Raw genomic sequence first — 19,296 nt, 5'->3', positions numbered from 1 at the left:
ATTACACGGCGGCGTCCACAGACCCCAAGACAAGAGCTAGTGTACCCAGTAGTACCGGCAGAGACAGGGGCACAACGCCAATCCGCACCCAATCTATCATCGAATCCCGTCCGCCATTTCCATTGGCCAACCCCGGCAAGCAAAAAGCGTCGCTGCTACGCTACACCGAGGAAATCCGGTCGCTTAACCAAAAAGCAAAACCGCTCCGGTTGTCTGGAGCCATACATCGGGACGAGCAGCCAAACAGCAGGGCACCCGGGGATTTCCATCAAAAGGGGAAAAAAAAGAAAAAGAAAAAGAAAAAAGAAAAAAGAAAAAAAAGAAGGAAAAAGGAAAACAAGACAATACCTAGTGGAAGAGGAAGGCGAGGCGAGGGCAGGAGTGAACTGAAAGACAGGACCATCCGCACCCATAACCTGATCTCGCGTTTTAAGTTCTGGGAACTACAACTGAACTTAACTTAAGCAACCGAACCTCACCTCACCTCACCAGGCAGTGCGAATAACGACAAAGCTCCAGTGCTGACCCCCAATCTGGCTTGCATATCCCGTCATTGCCCAATCAATCCCACCTCGCCGTGCACTCTGTCTCCCCTGGTTGTCCTCCCCCTGTCGTTTCCATCTGGTCCCCCCCTGGTTTTACTACACCCAGGTCCCAGGGCAGCCAACGAGCGAGTGCGACCTCCATATTTTCCAGGGTAGGGGAGTGGCCGACTTGGCTTCCCCTTTCGACCCTTAGCGATGCCCTTGCCCCATTTCACCATAGCACCACCTCCACCAGCACCGCCCGCACCCGCGACCTCGACCTCGACCTCGTCCAAGATCCCGACCTCGTCCAACAACCCTGGGTCGTCTGCCTCAGCCACCGATCTCTCCTCTGCCCGGACGCCGCCCGCGACCGTCACCACTTTTGCTGGCTCTGCCTCGTACACGTCCTCGCCGTCGCTGCGAACACGGCTGCCGGACCGGGACTTCATCAGCCCCGGTTTACGGAACCCCTATCCCCAGGGGCAGCGACCCAGCCGACCTCCGCCGCCACCACCGCGACAACAACAACAACAACAACAACACTCTGAGCGCTTTGGCACTGTGACGGTGCCCACCGCGGCCGAACATAATCAATCAACCTTCAGTCCCTTTCCACCCGACCGTCTTCCGCCCAAAGTCCCGACTGACTCGCGACCGTCCCAAGACCTTCTGGAATCGTTCAATGAGCCACTACTCCACGGCCCAGCATCACCAGACTCGACCAAAGGCCTGAAACCTCCATCGCATAAGCGAGGTCATTCGCGATCTGGGAGCTCGAGTAGCATAGGCGATCGTCTTAGAAACTTCAATCGCTGGTCTGTCTCGTCCGCGTCAAGTAAAGGCTCAAACGGTGTTGGTTCCAGTTGGCGCATTGGGTGGGATAGTGGGAAAGAGAGGGAAGACTCACCTGGTCAAAAGTCACACAAACGCCGACCCTCGACGTCAGAAATCTCTCCGCGCTCTGTAAGCCACCTCCGAGGCCGCAGTGATTCACCCCTGCGTCATCCGATTCCGCCCTTACCTAGCCTGCCACGCATTTCGACCGGGCCTTCTTTGGTAGAGGCATTCCGGCACCAGGCCAGTGAGATTGGGAAGCAATCACCGGTACCACCCAGGCGGTATTATCTTCGGCCGCCTCCTGACGACAACGCCGCCTTCTGGGATGGTGCTCCGCAGATCCCAGAAGACACACCAGGATCGTTGCCACGGTCACATCAAGCAGCGGGGTTGCTACCTCCGGCAGAACTCGCGCCAGACCGCATGATGCCCCAATATACACAAAACGGCGACCCCCGAGGGCAATCGCGAGGGAGGTCGCATGGCGCAAAGTCAAGTACTGATTCGACTGCGTCAAACCGAAACCGAGATCGCCAGCGCCATCGCTCCGACAAAAAGGCAATGCTTTCTGAGGCACTGTCAAAGGCCAATACCGCAGTACAACTCGACAATGGGCAAGACTTTGAGGCCGCCAGGAGGGCCTACACGGAAGCTTGTCACCTATTACAGGAGGTATTGCAGCGAACTTCGGTAGAGGTGGATCGCAGGAAATTGGAAGCCATTGTAGGTGACTCGCATGTTATTGCTCTCGAAGCTTTGAACCACTGATACCAACCATGTCAATAGCATCAAACATACGTGGGAAGAATTGAGGAACTTAACGAGATCCTCGGTGATAGTCTGGATGAGAAGGCGCTTCCAGAAGAGCCCGAAAGCTACGATGAACGGGGATACATGCGTGCTCAGGCTTACAATGGAGAAGTGTCTGACGACGAGCCGATGCTCTCAACCTACACCCGGGAACGTAGCCGCACTCGGGAGCCTAGCCTCTCTGTTCAGACTCAGTTCAGACGACAACCACCGTCCGGTAGACCGCCAGCACCACCCACGTTAACTCTCCAGACACCGGGGGGTTCCAATGGCCCTACTTCCTACCTTAGCGAGCAATACTCGCTACAGTCTTCGTTTTCCAAGGCACGATTTGAAAAGGCACCGATGGATAATGCCTACATGCCACCGCCACTATTGCCTCGGAGACCTTTATCACCCGCTCAGCCACCGCCACCTCCACCGGCGCCCGAGAAGGATGTCCCTCGCCAACAAGTGTTCCGACCCGACTATTCCATGTCTGGCGCTCAGGCTACTTCGAGAAATTACAAGACGAATGGTGGACATCAGAGGGATCCCAGTCACGAGTCGATATCTTGGCTTGATCCGATCGAGGAGTCTGGTGGATCTAGCGCGTCTTCGGTACACTCGCGATCTTCATCAACAGGAATACGAAGAAAGCATATCCGGGCCGCCAGTGGGGATACGGAAGCCGAATTTGATGCTGCATTGGACGACGCTATTGAAGCTGCGTACGACGAGGGATTTGAGCCGGAGGATCAGTATTACACAGATGGGCATGATGCTGTCACGGGAAGTTCATACCCAAGAGACCAGGTACAGGATGAGGGAATGGATGCGCTCGAATTGGCGAACGAAAGGGAGCGGAAACTACGGCTACAGCAACACTTGGAAGATGAGGAGTACCGAAAAAGAGGTTGGACAGGGCACGATGACTTCTACGACGAGGGCCATGACTCGGAGGAGGAGGAACGATTTCTGGAGGAGATGACGAGAGGGTACCAGATCGAGGACTTTGCGTTTGGACGGAACAACAAGCAATCAATTCCTCGAGAGTCCGACTCCAGCGGGGTCACGAATCGTACATGGAATAGCTCTACAGGGTCCAACCAGAATACCTCCACAACGCTACTTAGTACGGTGAGCGAGAGCCCGACTCATCCGGAACCCAAGGGGCCGTTACCCCCATTACCGCCTCCGCCAGCGGGTGCCTTACCTCAGCTACCTGATCGACCACCAGGAACTTCGGGATCCGGGGCTTCAAATCGGAGCGTAAGACAACGGCGTCTGTCTGGCCAAAACTTGAAGCAGCTGAAGATCGAGACCACGAAGCTTGCTCAGCCGGGACCAACCACAGCCGGGCCAGCATTCCCACCACAACCGGCACGATCGCACAACTACATTGCGCAACAGAGACAAGCCTTGTCTGCTGGTCCTCATCGCAATGCTAATCCTCTTGCCGCCCGGCGTGTGGTTTCCCCATCCATGGGAGAAGGGGGAGCTCCTCCTTTGCCGTCTCACTTGCAGGACGACTACCCGCCTCGCGCAGGGTCTCCCTCGGTTGGTCGGCCTAGTCTGAAGAAGACCTTTTCTTCATCGAGCTTGCGGAGCGCGCATCGGAAGCTTTCTGTGTCGCATAATGATGATGTATTTGATATGTCTCCTGGCACACCGGTGAGTAATCCGTTTGGCATCAGTGGCTCAACAACCCGCCTGCCATCAATTCCATCCATGCCGACACCGATAGCTGGATCGTTCCGAGAAAGGGCGGACACAGTTGTCGGAACAGCGGGCATGTATCTGTTTGATGCCGAGTTCCACTCTGCCAATGATCCTGGATCGCCGAACGGAACGCTCGCTGATGCGCCAGCACCACTCGAGCCTTGCCCGAGCGATGTTTTGCTCCGACCGTTCTGGCTTATGCGCTGTCTGTACCAGACCCTCTGCCACCCACGCGGAGGATACATCAGCAACAAACTGTTTGTCCCACGGGACGTGTGGAGAGTCAAGGGTGTAAAACTCAAGTACGTCGAAGAGAAGATCTCGCAGTGTGATCTGATGACTGCCGCACTACAGAAGCTTGCCAGGGTGGACACGTGCGATGCGGACGCCGTGTTGGAGGAGATGCAAGCTCTCGAAACGGTGATCGAGTCCGTCGAGAAGTTCCTAGTCAAGAAGCTTGGCGCCAGCGAAGTCGGACCCCACGCCACCTCGTTCAAGGACCCAGTACACGCGGAGGATGGGTCCTTGCCACGGTCAGCCAGCGTGAGCGCCAAGACGAGCGCTTTCTCGTGGAGGAGGTTGCGAAGCAAAAACAGCTCAGCGAACCTGACCAGTGCAGGCAAGGGAAGCAGTGGTGCTGGTGGGACCAGTGGTAACGTGGCGTCGACGCCCATTGAGGGAGCAGGGAAGGATATCATCTGCCCTAGTCTGCCGATGACGACGCACCCGACGAACCGACCGATGAAGAGAGACGTAGGAAACGTGCTGTTTCAGGGGCCTAATGCGAATTATATGAGCTCGTTGGCGAGATTGTTTGATGCGGCTCAATTAGTTGGTATGTTTATTTATTCTGGCCCTTTCCCTCTTTCCCCCCTCCCTTCAAGCTATCTTTCCCTTTGCCAATTTGCTAACAAAGGAAAAAAAAACAAAAACAGACCAAATCGCTCGCCAAGTTGAAGACCCAGGCCTCCGACACGCCGACAAGACGCAGGTGGGACTCGAGCTCAGCACTAGGCATGCGGCGGAATTCTTTGCCCTCTACATTTGTCGGTTCGTCTTGTCAGACCTCACGCTGATGCTGGACAAGTTCCTCAAGAGAGGAAGCGAGTGGGTGCTTGTTTAGGAGGCAGGACCCAAGCATAAGAGAAGCAGTGGGGAAGGGAGTGTCGATATACTTTACTCGTATCCGTGGGTTTGATGACAGCGTGGGTGTTGGAGTACTGTGTATAGATGGAAAGGATTGCCAGGGTGAGGTACAATGGGAGGAGGGAGAAAACTGGGAGGACAGGGAAGGTATGGGTGGGTGGATGGACGGGGTGATGGGAACGGATTGGAATGCGTGGGACGGACGGACGGACGGACGGACGGACGGACGGGTGGGATGTGCGAAGCCCCGGTTGGCTTGGCTTGTCTGTTCCAACTTTACACACCGTGGACATATGTGTTTTTATCGCTGTTGTTGTTGTTGTTGTTTGTTTGTTGTGTTTCTTCTTGATACCTATACTGCTTGAAATGTTATACATAATCATGAGGAAAAATGAGAAAGAGCAAAAGGATTGGGATGAAGCAAGCTTTTGGTGACGAGCGGAAAGTGGGTTGGAAATCTGGCGGATGAGGCTTGGTGCGGTCAATGGTGGTCATGATTACCTAGATCAAGTGGAAGGGACTGGGAGCTATTGGTAGAAGCAGAGCAAACAGAGACTTGGAAGTGGAAATAAAGTAGCATCAAAGGGTCACGGTGTTTGTGAGATATGACTGTTTATGTAAAGCGCCTTTGACAAAGAATCACGTTTGCATTAGATATTCTCGAAGTGAAGCAGACGGGAGTGAAGAGAGTAACAATATCAACCTAAGCATGTCTCGCAGTTGGGCTGTTGTCTTTGTAAAGGGGTGGTTTGTTTACACTAAAGGTACCTGCTCATACACAAAAGGTGCTGGGGGAGCTCGGATATCAGCCGAGCAAACGTACGGATACTTCCATTTTCTCATACGCCTCGCTTATTGCGCCGTGTTTCGAAGCTCGCAAAGTACCTGTACCTGAATTGGTGACTTACTAGTACCGAGTATCAGGGTCCGATAAGATAAGAGCTCGGGGATTTTTGGAAGCGGGGACGAATTTTGGGACTCGGCGGCACCAGACCAGCGTCCAGACTCGGAGGATTCGCAGTGGGCCACTGTACCTATCCCAGGCCTTTGTTCCGTCACTCTCTCCTCCCAAAAAGTGCAAAGTCGCGATTCATTTTGCGACCAAGCCATACCGATTTCTGCCTGCCACTTTCCTTTCATGACCCGGTGACGTCCAATTGAATGCGTGGCGCGCTCTGTCGTCCCGACGTTCTGATGCGGCCATGTCTGAGGCCTTGCGCGCGTCTGCCTCGTCTGCCTCCTAGCCGCCGTCTTCCCTTGTATATCACAACATCATGTCAACAACCACCCGGGACATCGCCGGGTAGTGCTGGCTTTTCCTCGCTGGCTAGCCTCGAATCGCGCCAGAATGACCGAACCAGACGCTTTCCAGCTCTGAGATCGCTCAGCAGCTCCCAACTCCTCCCGACGACCGCCCCCGTTCTCGCGAGACACAACAGCACGACTGCTACCTCCCAGATGCCCCTCGAGAGGAAGGCGATCGAGATCGAGAAACGAATTGCCGCCATTCCGCTCGAGCGCTACCGAAACTTCTGTATCGTCGCCCACATCGACCATGGCAAGAGCACACTTTCCGATCGACTGTTGGAGCATACGGGAACCATCACGGCCGGCGATGGAAACAAGCAAGTCTTGGATAAGCTCGACGTCGAGCGCGAGCGCGGCATCACCGTCAAGGCGCAGACATGCACCATGATTTACAAGCACAGAGACGGCCTCGATTACCTTCTCCACCTGGTCGATACCCCAGGCCACGTCGACTTCCGCGCCGAAGTGACACGCTCCTACTCGTCGTGCAGCGGCGCCCTGTTGCTGGTCGACGCCTCGCAGGGTGTGCAGGCGCAGACGGTCGCTAACTTTTACCTCGCCTTTGCGCAGGGTTTGTCTCTGGTGCCCGTCGTCAACAAGATCGACATGGCCAGCGCCGACGTGCCGCGCGTGCTGGAACAGTTGGAAACCGTCTTTGAGCTGGATACCTCGACGGCCGTCAAGGTCAGCGCCAAGACCGGTCAAGGCGTGGGCGAGATCTTGCCTGCGGTCATTTCTAACGTGCCGGCTCCCGTCGGCGACGCCAAGAAGCCGCTGCGCATGCTCCTGGTGGACTCGTGGTACGACACCTTCAAGGGCGTCGTCTTGCTCGTCCGCCTGTTTGACGGCACGCTCAAGCAGGGCGACAAGGTCTACTCCTTCGCCACGGGCAACGAGTACATTGTCGGCGAAGTTGGCATCCAGTACCCAGACGCCGTCCCGCAAAAGGTGTTGAGGGCAGGCCAAGTCGGCTACGTCTTCTTCAACCCCGGCATGAAGCGCATTCAAGACGCCAAATTAGGCGATACCTTTACCAACGTCGGATGCGAAGACACCGTCGAGCCGTTGCCCGGCTTTGAGGAGCCCAAACCCATGGTCTTCGTCGCCGCTTTCCCCACCAACCAGGATGACTACGGCCGCTTGGCCGACTCCATCGCCCACCTCGTGCTCAACGACCGTTCCGTCACTTTGCAAAAGGACTACTCCGAGGCCCTGGGTGCCGGCTGGCGTCTGGGCTTCTTGGGCTCTCTCCACTGCTCCGTCTTCCAAGACCGCTTGCGTCAGGAACACGGCGCCAGCATCATCATCACCGAGCCGGCCGTCCCTACAAAGATCATTTGGTCCACCGGCGAAGAACTCATCGTCACCAACCCCGCCGAATTCCCCGACCCAGACGACCACCGCATCCGCTCCGCCACTTTGTACGAGCCCTTTGTCAACGCCACCGTCACGCTACCAGAGGAGTACGTAGGTCGGTGTATCGAAATCTGCGAGAACGCGCGCGGCGTGCAAAAGTCGCTCGAGTTCTTCACTGCCACGCAGGTCATTCTCAAGTACGAGCTTCCCGCTGCTTCGCTGGTCGATGATCTCTTTGGCAAGCTGAAGGGCGCGACGAAGGGGTATGCGACGCTGGATTATGAAGATGCGGGGTGGAGGCAGGCGCAGCTGGTGAAGCTGAATTTGTTGGTGAATAAGAAGGCGGTGGATGCCGTGGCGAGGATCGTCCATGTTAGTCAGGTGGAGAGGTTGGGGAGGCAGTGGGTTACCAAGTTCAAGGAGCATGTGGATCGGCAGATGTTTGGTGAGTTTCCTTTCTCCCTTTCCTTTTTTTTTTTTCTTTTTTTGTTCTTTTTTTTTTCTTTCCTCGCTTCGCTCGATCTTGGGGATCCTGTCAAAGAAATGTGCTAACAACGTAAACAGAGGTGATTATTCAAGCCGCCGCCGGCCGCCGCATCGTTGCCCGTGAGACCATCAAGCCGTTCAGGAAGGACGTGTTGGCTAAGCTGCATGCTAGTGATATCACAAGACGCAGGAAGCTGTTGGAGAAGCAGAAGGCGGGCAGGAAGAGGTTGAGGGCGGTGGGTAACGTGATTATTGACCAGTCGGCTTTTCAAAAGTTCTTGTCGAAGTGAGTGGGTGGTGGAAGGAGAAGAGGTAATGTACGAATACTTGTAGGTATCTTATGTCCCTTTGGCGTTCCTGTTGGATTACAGGTGGCATGTGTTACTAATTCTGTTTATTTTTTGGTTGGTTTGTTGATATGTGGCTCTTGTGTTTTCATTATATGGCAGCTCTGCTTCTGACCCTTTCCACCTCTTTTTACGTCCTCGTTTCCCCCCTTTTTCCTTTCTCTCTTGCCCCCGAGTGACAGCTGAACTTCTTCACCCCGCACTTGCTGCCACAGTCCTGGCTTCCATTTAGTGCTGATGGACGATTGATGGTTCGTCTCGCCTGCCGTCGTCGCACACTCCGGAGTCTCTGATTTGCCAAGCGTTGAGACTCGCAAGGATCATGGTCTGAGTTAAAGGGACGACTGCTTTCCGTTCTGTCATTATCGCTTGGCAGAACTCCACTTTCGACGACAGTGAAGGAACGACGGAGCGTCGAACTCGGATGGAAGGAGTGTTGCCTGAATTTCAAGAGACCTTGGTGATGAGTGCTTGCTCTTGATGAAGTTCATCATTACAAGTTTGGCAAGCACGAAGGTTCACTTCACGGTCATACGTCACGGCTCGTCGTTATGGTTCTTCAAGGTCATGGCGGATGCTTCCCAACACAGAACAGTTCAGTTTCTTCCTTCAGCCACATCTCCTCTTCGTTCTGAATCTCTTTTTCCTTGTCACCAAGACCAAGCAAATGACAAAAGCCAAAACGCACCGCACCTCCTACAATATATTCATGCCAACGCACAACACTTCCACCGGAACAACGCCGACTTCTCCTACACCCGCCTCTACTGTCCCGATACTACCAATTTTGGTCCTCTTCCGAGCATTGCCCTCAGCAAATCCCGCCTTCTTGGCGCACGCCCTGTTTCACTGGGTGCGGGAGATCGATCACTACATATTCCAACAATTAGCCACGAACGTTCACGGGAATTGCTACTCCATCTCCCATCCTTCATGAAACTAACCATCTGTGGATAGGTTGCTCATCTGGCGGGTATGGTGGTGCTGGCGATCTGCCTCTGGCGGGCACTTCGACGCCCTGACACACACCGGATGCTCTCGGGTCCAGGTATGGGTTTAACAACCTTCCTGCTTCTGCTTGGCCTGCGTTACCAGTGTAGCTGGGCCTCCTGGCACTACTATCAAAACCCCCTGGCGCGCGAACAATGGGAAAGGTGCTGGTGGCGAGCATCTTGGCCAGTGTCACGTTCAGATCTTCCCGCTGCTGCGAAACCTGCGCAAGCTGGTCGTTTAGCTGTTTCCGACATTCCTTCAGAAACACTGTACTTTCGTAATCCTTCTTCTTCTGTGCCTCCTCAAGTTCGTCCATTCTATCCTGCAACTGCCTATTCAGTTTCTCTTCCAACTTGCGATACTCGCTGTTCAACTCCATGCCAGCTTCGGTGTCCGACAACTTCTTCTTGCCATTCACGAGTTCCTCTTGCATGGCAGTGACAACTTGTTCTTCTGTGAAGAACTTGCTGAGGATTTGCAGGGCAGACTCTCGGTTGTTGTAGTGTCTTTCCACTTTGGCACCGTTTGACCGCATGTAGCCCCAGAAATCTTGGGTTTCAAGCAGTTCGTGCTCTCGGCGTTCGCCATCTGATTGCGGGACAGCCTCCCACATCGTGGTGGCCAGAGTGACGTTTTTGAGAGCATCTTGCCCACACAGCTTCTTGAAAATGATGAGATTCTTCTTGGCTGACCCTACCATACGAGGATCAGTGATCCGGTGCAAGTATATGATGCCGTTGAGCTTGATGTCCTTCGAGTACGTATCACCCATCCAGGTACCGATGGCCTTGAGCACATCGCTGTCTGTGAGGTTGGTGTCGTCAAAGCCGGGCGTGTCAACGAGATACACGTTGACGGACTCTGAATGACGGAACATATAGCAGTCCACCGCTTGTGTGTCTTGCAAACAAGAAGAGCGTCAGTCATAGCAATCAGTACAGAGTTTTCTTTTGGCAACTGCACTCACATCCTTGGAGACCGTGGCCAACAATGCCGAGATCCACCCCCATGCAATGGGAGATGAATGTGCTTTTGCCTGAGCCAGTCATTCCCATCACCGCCACAATGATATCTGTGGGACGAGGGTCAAACTTCGTGGCATGTTGAGACTCGCTGATGGTCGACATGATGGATCGGCAGCCTGGCGACTGTTACGCAATATACAGTATGAAAGGTGTCCAAGTGGAAACGAAGGAAGCAGAGCAGAGCCTCATGAACGCATGGCGCAAAGTTAATCGTTGAAGAATTTGTGAAAAGTGAGCCGTCCTGGCGGGTTATTATGCAAGTCTCCAGGGACAAGTCAAATCGCTCGGAGAAGCTGTCCGAGTCTGTGTCAAGCAGAGCAAGGCTCTGTCAGGCTGCCAACTGCCTGATTTCAAACCCAAAAGCTCGTTACGCAATAGCTGCAGCGAGCGCATGCCAAAGGCCAATCATGCTTTGGTACAAGAACGTCCAAGATGCAACAATTACCTTTTTTCTCAGGTCTTTTTCACAGCCTGCTTATACCATCCGTCAATCCCAACGCTCCCACCACTCGCAAGCCTCGTTTTTATCTTGATGCGTCGCGGCTGATTGGGTCAGGGGAGTTGGATGGTTGCTCCATAGTTTGAAAACCTGCAAGCCGGCAGCTGTAAGGCACAGCGTATTGGTGTGGATTGTTCCACGCAACTGCGGCTCAAAAAGCACTTGCATAATGCTACTCAACGATGATGCCCAACTCAGCCCGCCCCCTCGACAAAGGTGGGTGGTGGATAAGGCTTTGGAGTGTTAGCTCAACTGGGGAACACCAAATCCCCGCAATGCGGCTCAAGTCCACTACCAGACTCTTCATATGTTAAGGTTACAAAATGTCAGCATTGAATCGGTCAGTCGTCAGTTCCCAGCTTCTTGTTTCTGATATGTTACAGACCCCATCTCTCACCTAACCCAGGTCTGACCATTCTGACACCAAATACGTTCCTTCCACTGCAGCTGGTTCTGCTGTCTCTTTAAGTTTAATTCTAATTCACCAACGGAAATACAGTTCGTCCATTATTTGGTCCAATCATTACAGCCATGGCCCGTAGAACAAGCCATCGAATGGGCCCATCCGATGTGGTCATTCTCGTCATGGGAATGACAGGCAGCGGGAAAAGTCAGTTCGTCTCAAAATTGACGGGAGAAAATGCTGGCGTTGGTCACACTCTCACAGCAGGTATGCTTGATATTATATACAGGATCCCACCACAATCCGGAGTACTGACAATTTCACTGAATGCAGGCACCGTTTCTCTTGACCTCTACAGCTGCGTCGAAAATGGCCAGCGAATCTTTGTGGCGGATACTCCTGGCTTTAACGACACTCAAATCTCAGACGTTGAGATTTTGAAGGACATTGCCTTTTTCCTTGGCCAGCTCCATCTCAGAAACGTTCGCTTAGGAAGCATTCTCTATCTTCATTCCATTACCGACAATCGAGTCAGCGGATTGGCTCTGAGAACGTTCAACATGCTTCGAGCTTTGTGTGGCCCGCAAGCATTGAACTGCGCTGCTCTGGTAACCACAAAGTGGGGTGCCTTGCGCAGTCCAAAAGATGACCTTGCTGCCTGTGACCGAGAGAAAGAACTCATGTACACTTCAAACTTCTGGGGCTCCATGCGCCAGCACGGCAGCCAATCGTACAGATGGCTCGGAAGTGAGGCATCAGCCCGCTCTATTGTTCGGGAAGTCATTCAGACGAGCTGTCAAAGAACCTTCCCACCAGTCCTTCAGATCCAACGCGAACTGATCGACGAGAAGCGACCCCTGGACAGCACCTCAGCCGGACGTGAGATGATGGCGCGTTACGAAGACAGATGTCAAAAGGTCAAGCAGGAACTTGACGACCTCAGGTCTGAGCTACTTAGTGCCTCTGGTCTTACACGGGAAGAGCTCAACGAGGGTGAAGCGGAGGTGAACCGTTTGATGGACGAGCTCAGCAGATCTGAGACTTGCCAACATGGGCTTCGCGTCAGCCAGCGAGATCTCTTTGACCAAAAGACGGGCGAATACAAGCAGTTGTATCAGGGAATCTGGGAGGAGGTAGAACAAGAGAATCAATTGATCAGCGAGATTGGTAGGCGCTTGTCGGCCTTCGAGCAGAGATTGAGCTATCTCGAGCCCAAGACGGACAGTACCAAGGGCCCCGCCACTGCAGAAAACCCCCCGGTTCCCCCCAGAGCCGGAACATGGGCAACGGTGAGGCGCTTCCTCAAGCGGAATGTGCTCCCGCTGCTTGGAGTTCTGGCAGGCGTAGGAGTTGTTGCGGCTGGTGCTGCGGTGATCAACCCGCCTCTGATAATGGCAGGTGCGCAACTCTTGGCATTGTCGTTTGCCGGAGTTCAATGGCACACTGATCAAGGCGTTGATGGGCCAGATCTGATAGCTGGAGTCGAAGGGGTGATTAGAGCATGTCCACCGACTCCTATAACTGCTGGTTTTCGCATGCACACCTAGCCTGGAGCAGGTCTTCTTACCGTTACTGTATATATCTTGGATGTGGATCGAGAATGTAAGAAATTGGACAGAACACAATGACGCGTTTCAGAGGGCAGTGGACGGAGAAGGTGAGATTCATTGGGAGGTGAGATGAGCTGAAATGGGAGATAGTTCTTTTTTATTGGTAGGGGAGAAAACTGTCGAGGTATCGAATACTTGTACCTGGAGGTTGATGGCGCCTTGAACTCGAATCTGGACTGGAGTGAACGGCCATGGTCTAGCATCTTATAGTGTGTAGATACCCAAAAAAAAAAAAAAAAAAAAAAAAAAAAACAGGGCGTCGAGGGTGTCAGAGGTTTGACTGGTTGTAGCACAAGAATGCAGTGGGACTTGACAGGCAGACCAGACTCAGCAATCGAGACTTTCTTTCTGCTGCTGATGGCGACGAATTTGGCGCTAGCAGTACAATTCCCAGCCTTAAAGTAAACCATGAGTCTTGCAAGATTTATGAGTACCCCATTGTACCGCTAACCCCAGATAAGAGCAACACAAGAGGTACGCGGTGTCACTCCCTTTAAGGAGAGATTGTCTTACTTGCTGTGCTTCGAAGGGGAGGGTATGATGGAGCGGCAAGAATCGACTTCTGGACGGGAAAGGATGATCAACTGTCCTTTTCTCGGGTTGCTGAATTCCGTTTTCATGTATCGGTGTTTGTCATTCCCTTCCCTTGGATTAACTCGAGTCCATGATTTGATGATAGTGGAAACAAAAAAGAGAAAAGAATTTGAAAAAAAGAAAAGAAAAGAAAAGAAAAGAATTGCCGTGTTTGAAGCAAGCTAGAGGTAGCGTATGGTGCGGGGAAGGGAAATATTCCAGTAGGCGCTTGTTAATTGTCACTTCCCCCTGCAGGCCGTTGCATTGCTCTAACTGTTTTTCGTCGCACGTGCATGCAGTGCCTGAGCTTTACTTTTCTAATGTGGTTCTGATTTCCTACCCTTTTTGTTGCACTTTCTCAAACGTCGTCCACTGTTCATGACCATGTCGCCCGCCGTTTGATCCCCGCACTGGGCTGGGCTGTTTCCTCCGGTGTCCCCCAGCAGTGAAGAGATTGGTCAATCTCCCTAGCCCTTTGGTCACGCTTGACCACATGAATAAGAAGGAAACAATGCACATCTTCCCAATTTCTTCTCCAGAGCACCGCGGTAGTTGAGTGTCGTATGTCGGAAGCCGGATCACGCCCCACTTCTCACCCGGACCGGTGCGGCTATCGGAAGCTCCACTCACGGATGTGTGGGTCATTTTGTCTCAGACCATCGGCGGGGTACGTCGGTACCTTGCAGGCCACGTCGGGATGTGGCAGATCATATGTACACCTGACAGGACAGGGTATAGTATTTTCAGCTCCGTCTGTTTCAGTTCCCAACATCGCACGTTGTCGGACGCCTCACGTCGTTACTACCTAGTCCTCTTTTTCAACAACTTCCTGATCCCCGACATCACATCCATCTGCAACTGCACTCGAAAGCAGACATCAAGCCGACTCTCGTTTCCACGATTCATTATCGCCAATCGATGCCGACTCTTCTCCGATACTTATAAATAGCAAAGCATGAGTCTGGCCGAAACCGTGCGGAGCTGAGAAGAGAAGGTGGTCAGTTGACCCATCTTTCTCAACAATGCCCTCCATATCTCAATGGGGGTTAGGTTTACTTGTGTTGACAAGAATAGTCAGTGCATCATCGAGTCATTGAGTCGACAGAGCCCTTCACCGCCTTTGGTTTCGCTTCTGCCCTCCAATCGATACAACAGCCAGTCCAATGTGCTCTTTCAGCTCGCATCCAATCTTGTCAACACGGGCGGCTAATCACCTTCGGGAAGAGACCATAGCCAAATGAAAACTGATGAAAGCTCCAGGCATCCCATTACTCAGCAGAGGCAAAAAGATATTTGGCCGGTTTATTCGGGGGAATTGAAACACCATTACCGAGTTCGGGCTGATTGGTGACAACGTTGCTGACCATAGCCATACAGGTGAGACAGGCAAGACTAGAGATGGACGGAGAGTTGACTGAACACCCCTGGCTGTCGTCCCGTGGCTGCTTTGAGCCTCTGAGTCGGAGCAATCTAGCTTTCTTATACTTGGACAAAGGACCAATTGAGCCAGATACCAGCACTACGGGTCTGCCCCTTTCAAGCAGCTCTGAAGGAAGTCCTGGGATAGCCCGCGGTCCACGCCCTTGGGATCACCACAACAGAATGTAACCCTGGGGCTTGACTAGCGCTGCTGTGGGCTTGCGGCTACGGCGTGCTTCCGCGCCACTGACACTACGATACACTCGCTTCATCAACGCCCTCAGCAGTTGGTGTGGGTAGCAGCTTGGCATAAGCACAATGTGCTGAAGAATTCGACACACCCCTTAACCAATGGGGGTAGCCGATCCAGACATCGATCATGGCGCAAATCCTTCCCTCCAATGTGGCAAAGCATCAACTAAAGACGACGCATTGTTTTATACCAGCATGAGAACATCTGATAATAAACAAAGTTTGCTAGAGTTTCCCATCGGCTTGCCCGCGATTGCTCAACACCAAGGCACTCTAGACGTCCCCAGCACCTTCGACAGACTATCGTCACACACTCATCATTCCGTCTTCCCCGTCAATGATGTACCCTGTCGGACTAGATTGATATGGAGACTGATCCCTAACCTCACCGCATGGAGAGTTCCGCAAGAAAGCGAGACTGCAGTTGGTCATGTTCTTCTACTCTTCATGATCACTTTGGTCTCAACCAGTCCACGGTGACTCTGATTCCTAACAACTATATTCTTGGAATCCACCGACCAGGCAGTGCACATCAAAGGCTGTCAAAGAGCCTTGGCATATAGCAGTTCTATCCCTTTCCTTCCTAGGCCGATCACCGATCCAGGGAGTCACACTTCGCGTAACCAAGGAACGATGCCGGCTCGCCGCACGACCGACACTCTGTTGAGAAGCAAACCTTTCTTTGGTCCGCCCTCGCCGGCTTCGGTTAGCTCGCTTCCACAAGTCCGACGGCCGCCCACATCATATTAAGGACTACACAGCGAAATCGATCATGCGTCGCAACATGATAGGGTGGTGTCATGACATGGTGTCGCGAATCGTGTGGGCGTGCGTGAGACCGACGGAAGGCGTCAGTAGGTACAGGATCTTGCATGTTGTCCGCTGCGTACCGTGATCAAGATGAGCCGATTGGGTAGTCATCCTGTCGAGAAGGCTACATACAGGAGGGAGACAAGCTCGATGGCTCATCAAACTTCGATTTGTGTCCCTGAACCCATGCTTCACCTACTCATGTAAGCGATCTTGACGATACACAAGTGTAACCCTTGCCAGGCACTGGCTACTGATATGCCTCCAGCTCGCTCCTGTCCATGGCCATGATGCTCAACCACCGAAGCTCTCATGACGACAGCGGCTTGTTGGCCGCTTGTTACGCTGCTCGTCGACTTTTTTCTACTAGTTCAACTTTGATGTCGATGACTAGAACGACTCTTCACGATGCGGTTCCTGTCGCGTGCCTCTGGCGTCGCCGACGAAGTGCTTGGTGAATGCATGGCTGCTACAAAACTGGTTGCTTCACGAACATTTGGCTTTTGCCATGAGAGTACGGGGGTTGTTGACGAGGAAGCCATCAGAAAGAGGGATACGGACAGATACCAACCACCTTCTGAAGCCTCTAGACACCGTCGTCAAGATAGCATCTCTAGACGGGCCCTCGACAACCCTTATTCACCCAAGGTATCAGCAACTAGTACCCTCATCAACGACACCAGTTACTCAACAACTCTTCCCAAGCAACCTTCGTTGCCGTTGTCGGTGGAGATCCTGGCCCTTACGAAGCCCACTATCGAGAAGCTTTTGCAAGATTCCGGGAGTGTGGGGGCTTCCATAGGGGTCCTTCGCCATGGCCAGCAACATTTTGTCAATCTGGGGACTCAGGGTCTGGAAGTCGCCACGCTTCCGGAGAAGGATACTGTCTACCTCATCTCATCAATGTCGAAACCAATTATTTCTACGGCAGTGGGGATTATGATGGATGACTTTTCGAGATACCAGCTCAAGTTCGACACCCCAGTGTCAGCAGTCCTGTCAGAGCTTGAAGGCAGTCCCGGTATACTGAAGACATACACCAACCAGGAGCTCACCATTGGTGACCTTTTAGACCTTCGTTCCTCGTTTCAGTGGATGACGAATCTGTGGGAAAGCCCCAATGGCGATATTCCATGGAAGACCATAGTCCCTGTCACCTCCCTGCTCCAACATCTCCCAGCAAACGATACTTACACGTCTCAAGAGGGGTTTGTCTACAACCGGAATTACTCGAACGAGTGTTTTGCCTTATTGGCTATGATTATCGAAAGAAAGACTGGGCATTCATGGACAGAATTCGTCCGTGAAAAGGTTTTTGAGCCACTTGGAATGCACAACACCTTCGTTGGGTTGACAGAAGCTGAGAGAAATAGCAAGCCCCAGATCTTTGCCAAGTCACATTCGGTTCAGGTGACGGGGGTCATGCCGGAACTTCTGCAATGCACAGATGCACACGGGGTGGTCTGCAGAACTAAGATTGCAGAATGCTTCGACAGACACTACGGCCACATTCCACAATCTGTCGAAATTCTCCCGTCCCAGGCTTCGGGAGCCGGTCCTGTGGGACCACCGCCGGTCGCCGCGGCAGCAGGCATCATGTCTACGACCTCTGATCTTCTCAAGTTCTATAGCAAGATTATGGATGTTTGCAACCAAAGACAACAGCAGCAAAACAGCAAGCTTCTCTCATATCAAGACCATCTCAGCTCCCCTCTCGAGCGAGGTATAAACCATCTCTTCTCGTACATAGACAGGAGATTGTCTTCTAATCCATTCAGCAGCACATGCACCTACTCCGGCGGCTGGAACACCGTCACCGTGCCCATGACCCCCGAAGAGCGGAACGCCTCCCCAAGACCAAGATGGCCAGGCGCAGATGGCGACAACTCCAGACGATTAGAGAGCGCTATTAACAGCAAGGTCCATGGGGATAACCTGGATTATACCTTTTTCGTTACAAAGCCTGAGCTCAATGTCCCCAATCGCAACACGGACATTGTAACGCCCCCCATCACCGAGCCTGAAAAGGACAACAAGCACCTAGCCCTCTACCACGGCGGTAACATGGTCGGCTCTACGTCTTTTTGCTGGTTGCTTCCCGACCACGAAACTGCCGTGGTAGTACTCTGCAATACGAGGGGGTTCTTACTCGACGCTGCGAACCTGAGCGGGATGTTGCTGGCTGAGTGTTTGTTTCTGGCCGAGTCAGATTCCGATTCCCACCACGATACAGGATCTATCGTCAAGACTGTGAGAAGGATTTGTGAAGACACGAAAAAGATGGCTAGGGCGATACAAATTGACTATCTATACAATTTGGCGAGGTACGAACACACACTTGCTTCGCGGTTCCGTGAGCTGGCATTACCTCCACACGCAGGCAAACCAGAACTTGAAAGGTTCCGAGGCAGATACGAACTCACCCAGGATGTCTTCATCACCATCACTAGAGAGGAAAGGGGTCTGATTCTGCGACTTTACGGTACCGGATACGGGTACTTGCTACGCGAATTGCACGAAATGGTAGACGATGAGGGGCTGGAAAAGACAATGACTTTTGCCCAACCGATGGCAGAGCTGATACCGAGCGGAGTCGGAGGGACAAATAGGTTGAAGGTGGGGGACTTTGTGGTGGTGTTTAAGCGGGAGACGATGGCAGGGGAGTGGAAGGGGTTTGAATGGAACTTTGCGAGGGATAAGACTACATGGAAACAAGGAGATACAAGCCCGTACTTTTGGCGTCGGATGACGGAGAAAGGGACTTGGGTCTAGATTGATGGTCTAGATGGAGTGATTAGTATGGAGATGTTTAATTGTGCCGTAGCGGCGTTGTGGAGTGTTGTTGGGATTTGGGAGGTAGGGGGTGACTCAGTCAGTCAGCTCTTACCTCTCTGGTGATGAGCTTATGTTCAGACAATGCCCAAATAAAACGCCCATGCCTTTGACTACAAGATTTGATCATGGGCACTATGTGTCGTGGGAGAAGCGCACTCACCCAAGATCCGGGTCCATGGGCCCACATCGAGACCGGTAACGAAAGCGGAGATTGCCGGGAAAAACGCCCGGGAAAAGTGGGTCTCCTGGAGCAAAGTGGATTCGTGGCCGCTTCACTGTCTCACCGGGAATTTGGCTCCGTTCCAGGGCAAGACGATTTTCTGTATGTTTCACTGCATTCCAGGATTGAGAAAGCATTT

General features: G+C 52.8%; 5 protein-coding genes across 5 annotated transcripts; 4 read left to right on the top strand and 1 right to left on the bottom strand.

The window, feature by feature from the left end:
- Nucleotides 1–740: 740 nt before the first annotated feature.
- NEUTE1DRAFT_148990 (uncharacterized protein) lies at nt 741–5,561 on the top strand (the record flags this gene model as incomplete). The annotated part of the gene is made up of 3 exons (XM_009856373.1): nt 741–2,087; nt 2,151–4,710; nt 4,811–5,561. The coding sequence occupies 3 exons, from the start codon at nt 741–743 to the stop codon at nt 4,996–4,998; spliced, it is 4,095 nt and encodes a 1,364-aa protein (XP_009854675.1).
- A 734-nt stretch (nt 5,562–6,295) lies between these two features.
- NEUTE1DRAFT_124928 (GTP-binding protein GUF1) lies at nt 6,296–8,573 on the top strand (the record flags this gene model as incomplete). The annotated part of the gene is made up of 3 exons (XM_009856372.1): nt 6,296–6,324; nt 6,383–8,130; nt 8,250–8,573. The coding sequence occupies 3 exons, from the start codon at nt 6,296–6,298 to the stop codon at nt 8,459–8,461; spliced, it is 1,989 nt and encodes a 662-aa protein (XP_009854674.1).
- A 40-nt stretch (nt 8,574–8,613) lies between these two features.
- On the bottom strand, nt 8,614–10,638 carry NEUTE1DRAFT_124927 (uncharacterized protein; the record flags this gene model as incomplete). The annotated part of the gene is made up of 3 exons (XM_009856371.1): nt 8,614–8,958; nt 9,548–10,315; nt 10,479–10,638. 3 exons carry the CDS (start codon nt 10,636–10,638, stop codon nt 8,747–8,749), a joined length of 1,140 nt encoding a protein of 379 aa, XP_009854673.1.
- A 928-nt stretch (nt 10,639–11,566) lies between these two features.
- Nucleotides 11,567–12,985, top strand: NEUTE1DRAFT_141030 (uncharacterized protein; the record flags this gene model as incomplete). Its single annotated transcript, XM_009856370.1, has 2 exons — nt 11,567–11,705; nt 11,772–12,985. 2 exons carry the CDS (start codon nt 11,567–11,569, stop codon nt 12,983–12,985), a joined length of 1,353 nt encoding a protein of 450 aa, XP_009854672.1.
- Nucleotides 12,986–16,192: 3,207 nt separating this feature from the next.
- NEUTE1DRAFT_132174 (uncharacterized protein) lies at nt 16,193–18,906 on the top strand (the record flags this gene model as incomplete). The annotated part of the gene is made up of 3 exons (XM_009856369.1): nt 16,193–16,305; nt 16,371–16,453; nt 16,497–18,906. 3 exons carry the CDS (start codon nt 16,193–16,195, stop codon nt 18,872–18,874), a joined length of 2,574 nt encoding a protein of 857 aa, XP_009854671.1.
- Between the last annotated feature and the right edge of the window lie 390 nt (nt 18,907–19,296).

The sequence above is a fragment of the Neurospora tetrasperma genome, assembly GCF_000213175.1.
Source record: "Neurospora tetrasperma FGSC 2508 unplaced genomic scaffold NEUTE1scaffold_6, whole genome shotgun sequence".
Classification (NCBI taxonomy): Eukaryota; Fungi; Ascomycota; class Sordariomycetes; order Sordariales; family Sordariaceae; genus Neurospora; species Neurospora tetrasperma.
Note: the sequence above shows the minus strand (reverse complement) of the source record. Positions and strands in the feature narration are given on the sequence as shown.